Source organism: Polypterus senegalus, chromosome 5 (genome assembly GCF_016835505.1).
Source record: "Polypterus senegalus isolate Bchr_013 chromosome 5, ASM1683550v1, whole genome shotgun sequence".
Classification (NCBI taxonomy): domain Eukaryota; kingdom Metazoa; phylum Chordata; class Cladistia; order Polypteriformes; family Polypteridae; genus Polypterus; species Polypterus senegalus.
In genome coordinates this window covers 191,797,171-191,808,553 of record NC_053158.1, presented here as the reverse complement: position 1 = coordinate 191,808,553, position 11,383 = coordinate 191,797,171, and the positions used below count along the sequence as shown (strand labels likewise).

General features: G+C 42.7%; 1 protein-coding gene across 18 annotated transcripts in view; it reads left to right on the top strand.

The window, feature by feature from the left end:
- svila (supervillin a) overlaps positions 1–11,383 on the top strand; it is a 246,635-nt gene that overhangs the window by 218,541 nt on the left and 16,711 nt on the right. For all 18 annotated transcript variants that reach the window (XM_039753870.1, XM_039753862.1, XM_039753872.1 and 15 more), the window contains 4 exons: positions 1,601–1,756; positions 3,398–3,541; positions 7,683–7,810; positions 8,835–8,990. In XM_039753870.1, the coding sequence (XP_039609804.1) occupies positions 1,601–1,756; positions 3,398–3,541; positions 7,683–7,810; positions 8,835–8,990 (584 nt within the window). The remainder of the gene's footprint in view (positions 1–1,600; positions 1,757–3,397; positions 3,542–7,682; positions 7,811–8,834; positions 8,991–11,383) is intronic.

Sequence of the window (11,383 nt, the reverse complement as noted above, 5' to 3'; positions counted from 1 at the left end):
CTGCAATCAAGCATTTGCGATAACTTGCAATGAGTCTTTTACAGCGCTCTGGAGGAATTTTGGCCCACTCATTTTTGCAGAATTGTTGTAATTCAGCTTTATTTGAGGGTTTTCTAGCATGAACCGCCTTTTCAAAGTCATGCCATAGCATCTCAATTGGATTCAGGTCAGGACTTTGACTAGGCCACTCCAAAGTCTTCATTTTGTTTTTCTTCAGCCATTCAGAGGTGGATTTGCTGGTGTGTTTTGGGTCATTGTCCTGTTGCAGCACCCAAGATCGCTTCAGCTTGAGTTGACGAACAGATGGCGGACATTCTCCTTCAGGATTTTTTGGTAGACAGTAGAATTCATGGTTCCATCTATCACAGCAAGCCTTCCAGGTCCTGAAGCAGCAAAACAACCCCAGACCATCACACCACCACCACCATATTTTACTGTTGCTATGATGTTCTTTTTCTGAAATGCTGTGTTCCTTTTACGCCAGATGTAATGGGACATTTGCCTTCCAAAACGTTCAACTTTTGTCTCATCGGTCCACAAGGTATTTTCCCAAAAGTCTTGGCAATCATTGAGATGTTTCTTAGCAAAATTGAGACGAGCCCTAATGTTCTTTTTGCTTAACAGTGGTTTGCGTCTTGGAAATCTGCCATGCAGGCCGTTTTGCCCAGTCTCTTTCTTATGGTGGAGTCGTGAACACTGACCATAATTGAGGCAAGTGAGGCCTGCAGTTCTTTAGACGCTGTCCTGGGGTCTTTGTGACCTCTCGGATGAGTCGCCTCTCTGCGCTCTTGGGGTAATTTTGGTCGGCCGGCCACTCCTGGGAAGGTTCACCACTGTTCCATGTTTTTGCCATTTGTGGATAATGGCTCTCACTGTGGTTCGCTGGAGTCCCAAAGCTTTAGAAATGGCTTTATAACCTTTACCAGACTGATAGATCTCAATTACTTCTGTTCTCATTTGTTCCTGAATTTCTTTGGATCTTGGCATGATGTCTAGCTTTTGAGGTGCTTTTGGTCTACTTCTCTGTGTCAGGCAGCTCCTATTTAAGTGATTTCTTGATTGAAACAGGTGTGACAGTAATCAGGCCTGGGGGTGGCTACGGAAATTGAACTCAGGTGGGATACACCACAGTTAGGTGATTTTTTAACAAGGGGGCAATTACGTTTTCACACAGGGCCATGTAGGTTTGGATTTTTTTTCTCCCTAAATAATAAAAGCCATCATTTAAAAACTGCATTTTGTGTTTACTTGTGTTATATTTGACTAATGGTTAAATGTGTTTGATGATCAGAAACATTTTGTGTGACAAACATGCAAAAGAATAAGAAATCAGGAAGGGGGTATTTAGTTTTTCACACCACTGTATATATATATTCTGCTATGTTCCTTACTCTATGTAGTTTGTAGTGATGCCCAAGAAAAAATTTTAATGTTGTGTTTTTGTGGAGAAAAGATATGAAGTTTCTGATAGAATATGATGCTATTGACCATCCTTGCACAACAGCAAATGGTGTGAAAACATCCATTGGAAAAAGAACAATAAGTTACTCCTGTTCATTTGCTTTGTCTGAGACGCTTTGTGTTTGTTTTTCTGTTTCAGATCCGGGAAAATTCAACTTCACCCCAAGGCTCTTCCGTTTCAGTAGCTGTTCGGGCGAGTTCCTCGCTGCAGAGTATCTCTATCACTCTAGAGTGCCAGAGCTTGTCAACTCTTTGCCATTTTTACAGGAAGATCTCTATTCTGCCCCACAACCTGGTGAGCATTTGGGTTAACCTTGACCTTTGTAACATCCCACCAGTAAATTGACTCCTCCATACCCTGGTAATACAAGCAATCCCTCTTATGGCCCTGTGGCTGTCCTTCCAGCTCTTGGTCTTATAGTATTTTACTCTGGTTTATTGTCTCTTATTCTGTTTACTGCTTTGTATATCCTGTATTTATCTGTTCTTGGTGTCCTGTATTACATATACCTTGTTCTTTCTGAGACTCAAGTGTCTTGAGCATGGAAAAAGCGCTATTTAAAAGTATTTGTTAATATTTAAAAACTCTGTCATCTGTCATTCCTGTCTTTTCACATATGGACTCAGCCAATATTTTAGACACTGGCATTACTATACTGTTGTCTGAGGTTTCATATGAAAGGTACTGGCATGCAGTAAACTCAGAAGCTACCCAGCTATCCACAATCTGTCAAAGTTCTCACTCTTAGTCATGTATAGGTCGCCCCCAAGTTACGGACATCCGACCTGCGACTTGGAGCTGCAGCTGCACGTTCATCTGTAAGAGGGACGCGACGCAGGCGCCTCGGTAACTGCCGCTCTGTCATCTTTGGCCTGGGGACGTTCCAAGCAGTGGCTGGAGGGGGGCGATTTCACTGCTCGTACAGTGTAGTGTCACTCAGGTGTCTCCCGACGGCAAGCAGTGACCCATGACCCGTAGTCGCCACGGCTATCGCTTGTGTGCAGGACAGAGGCTTGATGGGGGCGGTTCGCTATGCCATGCCACCGCAGCTACTGCTCCTGACTGGACGAATTGAGCTGTGATAGTTTGTGGTTTTTAAATTTATACTACATTCATATTGGCAGGAACACGAAGTTCTACATAGGAGAAGAACTGAATGGTCCTGGGCCAGATATTTTCTTTAATTTGAACAACCAACAGACAAGTGTGTGAGAGGAGCACTAGAATCATTGGGTAGGAGTGTCCTTTCATCTGATTGGCCGGCCCAGTACTGCCACAGCTGTGCAATGGCCAATAGGGGGGAGGCGGCTTGTTGGCCGAGGTTTCCAGGACTCTGGACTAATTTATATCCTCATATGTGATATCATCAACTCTTGAATTTTGCATTGTAGCTTGTTGTCTTACTATTGTGTTGTGTTTCTGAGGTGGCCTTGATACATTGGCCATCAAACTCAATGAAAAGGATTACTTGTGCTCTGTTTTGTGTGTCGTATTTACTCCATATTTGACACCCATTGCACATCCAACATACCTGAAAAGGGATCTCTCTCTCTCTCTCTCTCACTCTCTAATATTTGCCTTTCCCAAGATTCCTTCCATTCGAACCCCACCAAGGTAAATCACAAGGGGGGGTGGTGTGTTTTTTTTTTTTGGGAGTTTTTTTTCTGGTTGTCAAGGCAGAGGGTAGCTGTCAAAAAACAGGGCCAGTTAAAGCCCACCCATTGCAGAACTGCTTGCATGATTTTGGGCTATACAAGAAATAACTTGTTGTATGAGTGTTGTTTTTTTGTAATTAATTATTAAAAAAAAATCGGTACACTTATTACTTTTGGACAATGCTAATATGTCCATCATGTACTGGGCAAACAACTTTAACCTTTTTTTTCTTCCCCAATCACCCCTCTTTTTAATTCCATACCCGCCTTTTGTCTTTAGCACTGTTTCTCGTGGACAATCATCACGAAGTTTACCTCTGGCAGGGATGGTGGCCTTCCGATACTGAAAATGCTGGCTCGGCTCGAATGCGATGGGATGCAGACAGAAAGTGTGCCATGGAGACAGTTTTACAGTACTGTAAAGGTAATACTCATTTTATTTTTTTTTTCTTTCTGTTTGGTTTTGTTTAAAGAACAAAGTAATTTGTCAGGGTGTGCTTATATAGATTGTATTTTATTCATTATCTTACATTGATTGAGTTATAACTTAGATGTATAATGTTACCTCAAGTCTGTTTTGACATTCCCTAATCGTCTACAGTTGAGAGTAAAGAATTTGAAGTTCTCACTCAGAGGAACTGAGAGGCATCTTAGTTGTCTGGTAGACATTTCGATAGATAGATAGATATGAAAGGCACTATATTATAGCTAGATGAGGCACTGTAGTTGGTAGATAGATTGAATGAACAAGTGAACATACACCTCCTACAAATATCAGCCATTTTAATAAGAATTAAAATGAAACCCAATGCTCTGCATACTCGCACACCACACCCCATAATGCAACCCAGATCTGCTGACATTCAGACGGAGAAAAATAACAAAGAGAGCAAAGGAGCCCATGAGGACCCATAAGCAAGAGACTAGCACATCACCAACCTACTAAGGATTAGGGTTGTGGTCAGGACAAGCGGGCATTGGTGTTCAGACCAGCTGTAGTGGATCAGTCCTTTTCTTAACCAATATAAGAGCCAAATGTCTCATTCAGAAATTTAGAATATTTGGATGGGGTGACTTTTTAGTCTTCAGTCTCATGATCTTGGTGATCAAATGCCCGCTGTAGTGGTCTCCTCATTCTGACGCTATAGCCGATCCACATCACGGTTTGAGGTACATCATCATCATCATCATCAAGTCCTTCCATGAGAACCCTGAATACAATGAGGACTGGTCATTTATGTTAGGTAGAATGCCTAGAGAGGGCTGGGCAGTCTCATGGCATTTGAACCCTTGCAGATTTTATTTTGTCTCCAGCTGTCTGGAGGTTTTTTTTTTTTTTGTTTTGTTTTTTCTGTCCTCCCTGTCCATCAGACCTTACTTATATTCTATGTTAATTAGTGTTCTCTGATTTGAATTCTCTCTTTTCTCTTCATCATGTAAAGCACTTTGAGCTACACTATTTGTATGAAAATGTGCTATAGAAGTAAATGTGGTTGCATCAAGCAGTTGGAGTATATAAAGTGGCCACTGAGCGTATGTCCATGGTGTACACATGTGTATAACTGTGTATGTGTTTATACAGTATAGCTAATATTTTAATATGTATATGCAGATGTGGACAAATTTGTGGGCATCCTTATAACTCTTTGAAAAGATGCTGTAAGGCTCCTGAAAAATGATGAAATGAAAAGCAGTTGTCCCCGGTATACCTTCATGCCTTTGAGACATCATTGAGTAAAGCAAAGCAAGTGTGACAAGATAATAATAATAGATTTTATTTATATCGCGCTTTATATTTAACAATCTCAAAGTGCTAAAGACCGAGTAATTTTAATTTTACAAAGATAATATAAAATGGCCTGAACACATTTGTTAGTACCCCTTCAACAGACCCTAAATAACTGGACTATCGGTTCTCCAATCATGCAGTCAGTCATTTAGCCAATTTAAATGGAGAAAAGTCGTCATCACCCTGCAGTTTGGTGTCATCGTGTGTCCCACATTGAATGTGGACCAGAGAAAGTCAAGCAGAGAGTTGTCTGAGGAGATCAGAAAGAAAATTATAGAGAAGCACGTGAGAGGCAAAGCCTAGAAGACCATCTCCAAAAAGCTTGACATTCCTGTGACATACAGTTGCAAATATTATGAAGAAGTTGAACGTCCATGGGACTGAGGCCAACCTCCCGGGATGCAACCGCAAGTCTAAAATCAACCTCAGAATGGGCACAAGGATAGTGAGAAAGGCAGACAAAAAGCCAAGGACTACTTCCAAAGAGATGCAAGCTGAACTCCAAGGTCCATCAGTGTCAGATTGCACCATCTGCTTCTCTCTGAGTGACAGTGGGCTCGATGGACGAACACCCTAAAGCAGGGGTTCCCAAAACTTTGGACGTCAAGTACCACCTGAGGTTAAGTGAGTGGCGTTGCGTACCACCCGCACCTTGTTGAAAGGGAGGGAGAGCTGTAAGGGGGGGGGTTTGGGTCTAAACCGCCCCGAAATCTGAATAAAAGTTAAAGAATAGGAAGAAATTATGCATAAAATTAATGAAAAAATTTGTGCATGTACATAAATTGATAAATTCCGCCCCGAACCTTAATCCTGCCTTCGGGGCCTGTATGTGACGCAGTTACCGAAGACAAAATGGTATCTGCTTTGTGCTTAGATCTAGTGACTACGATGTGATACAGCGGCAGTGCACGTATAACGACAAACGCGAGCGGTTTCTGTGAAGCAGAGTTACCGAAGACTAAATAGTGTCAGCGTTGTGCTTTCATCGAGTGACCAAAAGCTCAAACAGTGAAGAAGTAGAAGTTGACTTCCGCAAAATGGAATTATGGTAAATGAACTAAATACTGATTCGAATAATAGGTTTTATTTATTCAGATGATGAAATTTCACACCACACTAAATTTGGGAATCCACGTTTTGTATTTAAACAGTTTTATTGGTTTTTGCTCAGGCTTGTCATAAAGGGTTTTGCACAGATTACATTTCAGGGACCGCAATGCGTACCACCTGAAAAGGCTCCGCGTACCACAGTTTGGGAACCACTGCCTTAGAGGACCCCACTGTGAAAGAAAGACATTAAAAAAGCCAAACTGGAATTTGCTCAAATGCATATTGACACATCATAATGCTTCTGGGAGAATCTCCTTTGGACAGAGGAGACAAAACTGGAGCTTTTTGGCAAGTCCCATCTGCTCCATTTCCACAGAGGATAAAATGAAGCTTTCAAAGAAAAGAACACCATAGCTACTGTGAAACATTGAGGAAGCCCAGGTATGTTTTGGGGCTGCTTTGCTGCATTTGGCATGGAGTCTGTACAGAGAATAGTGAAATCTCAAGGCTATCAAGACATTCTGGAGAGAAACATCCTGCCCATTGTCAGAATGCTTTGACTCAGTCACAGGTCGTGGATCCTCCAACAGGATAAGGATCTAAAACACCCAGCTAGAAGCACCCAAGAATGGCTAAGAACAAAACCTTGGACTATTCTGACCTGGCCTACTAGGAGCCCTGATTTGAACTTCTATGGAGAGAACTGAACCATGAAGTCTGAAGAAGACCCCATTCACACCTGACACCATTGGAGCAGTTTGCTTAGGACGAGTGGGCCAAACGACCTGTGGACAGGAGCGGATGTCTTGTGGAGAGCTCCAGGAATCGCTTGTGTGCAGGGACTACAAACTCTAAAGCTTGTTCAACCAAATATTAGGTTAAGAGTCCCATCATTTTTGTTCATGGCATTTTCATTTATGTTGTTTGAAATATTTTGTTGAATCGAAACTCTAACAGTCAGATTTTTGTTAAATACAAAATAAACAGCCCTGGGTGCCAATTACTTTTCTCAGTATTTGAGTTTTTTCAGAGACCATTATGGGTTCTTCTTTTTTTGGCGGAGGGGTACCTTACCTCATACCTTTAACTGGTTCATGTCTCTGGTGACTCTTCCTATAAAGTCAGTAGATGGGTTGGGAGAGCATGGGGGGGGGTCATGAGGTCACTGGAAAGGGGTGTGTGGCACACCTGATATCTCTGAAAAAGGATGAAGGTCCAAGTCTTTAGAGTCCTGGTGCTTCCTGTTGGTGAGACATGGACGCTATCCAGTGACCTGAGATAAAGACTGGACCTCCGTCAGTACTGTGACTCTTCAAAGAATCCTTGGGTTTGACTTTGTGTCGAATGTGCGGTTGCTCATGGAGTACCAAATGAGGTGCATTACCTGCACTGTGAGGGAGTGTCCATTACGGCACTACGGCCATGTGGTATGACTCCCCGAGGGTGTTCCAGCTTGTAAGATCCTCATTATTGAGGACCCAAGTGGCTGGACCAGGCCAAAGGGATGCCCATGTAACACGTGGCTGCAGCAGATAGATGGTCATTTCTGGAGGGTGGGATTGGACTGCGTGTCTGTGCCTTTTTACCAAGTAAGCCGTTTTGTGTGGTGGGTGCGGCAACGCGCTGTACCAGTACATGCTCCCCAACCTGACCTGAACCTACAAATTTGTCCACATCTGTCCATGTGTACAGAATATACATCTAAATATGATTTTCTTTCTTTTAGCAAAGAACTCAAAGAAACCACCAAAATCCTATTTAATTCACGCCGGATTGGAGCCGCTGACATTCACCAATATGTTTCCCAGCTGGGAGCACAGGGAAGACATTGCGGAAATCACAGAGAGAGTGATGGTACGTACAGTGCAGTAAAGCTGACAAATGGCAGCAATTACTTTAAATGGAGTGGGGATGACATTGATTTCAGTGTGTGTTTCACTTTTGACTTAGGGACTCACTTTAAAATCAATTTGATAATTTATTTTTTTATGCAGAAATAAGCAAGTTGAATCAAGCAAGAAGCTTTACTCAATAACCGAATATTACTCTCTTCACTATTTTTTTTTTTTTCTCGGCTCTGTACAATAGTTCAAGATATCTCTCAAGTATGTATGTGTTTGTAACTTGTTCAGACTTATTGAGTTGTGCCTTTTTATCATACATTTATATTTTTTTGCATTGATTTCTATAAGGGTGTTTAAACATTTGGTATATTAAGAGCCTTGTTGTCAACTGTGAAGTTCTGTTTTATGGTTTACCACTTTGACCATTAGGTGGCATTGCAGCACCCCAAACACCAGACATAACAGCACAGACACAAGTCACTGTATACACTGAGATCTTACACAAAGGTTTCATAAATGGCATAAACACAACACAATTCTTTTCTTCTCCATACCGGACTCCATCTCATTGAGTGAAGAGGAGGGTCTTCTTTTATACCGGACCTAAGAGTGCTTCCGGTGCCATGAGATTGCATGCAGGATGCACTTCTGGGTCAGGGGGAACCCACCACCCAGTCCTACCCCTACACCCCTTAAAAGTAGAAAAACTCTTTCCCACAGCTCCCTCTGGTGGCTCCCATGAGACCCAACCAGGCAGCTCATTGGTAGTCCTATCCCGATGAAGCCCTGCCGGTGTGCATATGGGGGACCCACCAGAGATCTGCTGCCACCTGTCGGACTGGGGGAGTCCATGGTGCCCCGGATGGCATTCTCCTTCCATTCCTTCCACTATCAAGGTGCCCTGGCAGTGTAGAGAACCATCCTTTCCAGGTGGGGTGCCATCCATCCATCCATCTAGCCAGCCCTTACCTTCGATGACACTACATATTTATTCATATCCTCCTTTCTTGTTAATTGTCTCCCACATTTTCTAGGAGGCAGATGTGTGCAGCCAAATTATCCTGGTGGAAGATGTCTTGGCTCGGCTGTGTAAGAGAATTTACCCACTGGAGGAGCTGCTGGCCAGGCCTCTCCCAGAAGGGGTTGATCCACTGAACCTGGAGCTGTACCTGTCAGATGAAGACTTTGAGGTATGAAACATGACTTCGAGGACACTTCTCTCCCGGACACTTTTTTTTTTTCTTAATTTCATGATTACCGTATATACTCACGTATGAGTCGGGTCTTGAAACCTGAAAAATCAATCATCAAATCAGACCCGACTTATAAACCCATTCAAAAATACGACACTTTAATTTTTTATTTTTTTTTTTTTTTCATCTTCTTGCCTCCAATCTCACACCAGTTTCTCTGACTCACCGAATTTTGTTGCAGCAGCGCAGTTACCAAATTCTTTCGCTACTTCACTTTTAATTTAAAACCAGCTTCATATTTTCTTCTGATCGAACGCTCCATCGTAGATAAGGGATGCTCTTACGATAAAGGTGTATGAGGCTGTGAGATACAAAAAAACAGTGCAAACGTCACTTCGGAATAGTTTGGGTATTACAGTGTGGTCACGTTGGCACAATACATAGATAAAAGAAAAAGCCATGTGCTCCGTGGTTACTCTCTCAGGAGGGCGTTAGCATATTATAATCTCTTGGCCCAATAGCGTGAGTTTTCTGCATTCGACTTATACGACCAACATAAAATTACACGGGAAAATCAAGCCCTGACACATCCGCGGGAGAACTAAAACGCGAGTATATACGGTAGTCTCATTGTTTTATGCTGGCCTGTTCAGTCGCTATTCTAGCATGCTGATGATTTGCCCGCTGCCATTGTTTGTAGTGTTAATTTGTCCTTCAGTTTAATGGAACACCTTAATCAAATTTCACAGCTAGCCATTGTGTATTAAATTGATAAATTTTTTATGTTTTTTAGGCTGTTGAGGATACCTTTTTTTACATTAGGAAATGATCATCTCACATTAGTGCTTTTTCAGTAAAATCCACAGGCTGCACCTTCAAACTAAATTCAATCATCAATATCATCATAATAATTAATAATTCTTTACCTTTTATATAGCGTTTTTCTCACTACTCCAAGTGCTTTACATTGTCAGTGTGGGAGCTACTTCAATGTCCACTAATGTGTAGCACCCATCTGGATGATGCAACGGCAGCCATTTTTGTAGCGATACACTCCTCATACATTAGCCATTAGGGGTGAGAGACAGTTAGCCAATCAGAAACAGGATATGATTAGAGTCACAGAAGGACTAAGCCATGGAGGGCAATTTCACCAGGACATCGGGATACACTGTACTCTATACTAAGGATGCCCAGGGATCTTTCTTTCTCACTATTCAAAGCGCTTTACATAGTGAGTGGGGAGCCACTTCAACCACAACTAATGTGCAGCACCCACCTGGATGATGTAATGGCAGCCATTTCTGTGCCAGTATGCTCTCCACACATTTGCTGTTAGGTGGTGAAGTAGTGAGAGAGAGACAATTGCAGACAGGGGATGATTAGGGGGCCAGAATGAGTAGGCTGAGGTGGGCAATTTAGCCTGGGCATTAACAGTCATCCTGCTCTTTATGAAGGATGCCCAGGGATTTTTTTTTTTTTTTTTATGACCAGGACTTCGATTTTACATCTCGTCCAATGGACACTGTCATTCTTGCAGTATGGTTGTCTTTGTCACTGCACTGGGGCATTAGGGTCCATATTCAGACCACTGGGTAAGTGCCCCCGACTGGTCTCGCCAGTGCCTCTTCCAGCAGTAACCCAAGCCTTTTCCAGGTTGGTCTCCCATCCAAGAACTGTTGGGGCCTGAACATGAGCTCTTCTGAAGTGCATGTGGTAATAATTGTCCAGATTAATATAAATTACCAATACACTCATGCACTGATGTATGGCTCCGTTTGGGACCGACCTTTTGGCCATACATCAGATTGGCCGTATGTCGGGCACAAAGTGTACAACTCCATTGCATTTGAGGCTCTGTTGGTCTGGTGTGGGTCACTTTAATTCCCAGTATGAAGCGGCACATATCTCCATATAAGGCAGTGTTTCTAACATTGGTTCACCAAAGCCAGTGTTTCTCAACCCAGGTTGCTTCTGATGCTTGCTGGGTTACAGTTATTAGTTCGCAAGTGGGTTGCGGCGGGTCACCTAAGCCAGTGTTTCTCAGCCACTGGGGTGTTATGGGTTGCTGCTGTCGGTTCACAAGTCGGTTCTGGTGGGTAATGTAAGCAATCTGCAGCGTTGCATGATATGCTTTCCTGTTTCTAAGTGGGCTTGTTTCACCAAAGTGTGGGAACCGTCAATTGTGCTTTTTTCTCACCAAGGTGGCGGTTTGCAGTTGCTGCAAATGACTCGTCAATGAACTTGGCCACAACTCGGTCATGGGAGTTGGGACCATAAAGATTAAGAAACACTGGTGTTGGGGAAGGCAGGATGAATGTATTAGATAGATAGATAGATACTTTATTAATCCCAAGGGGACATTCACATAATCCAGCAGCAGTATACTG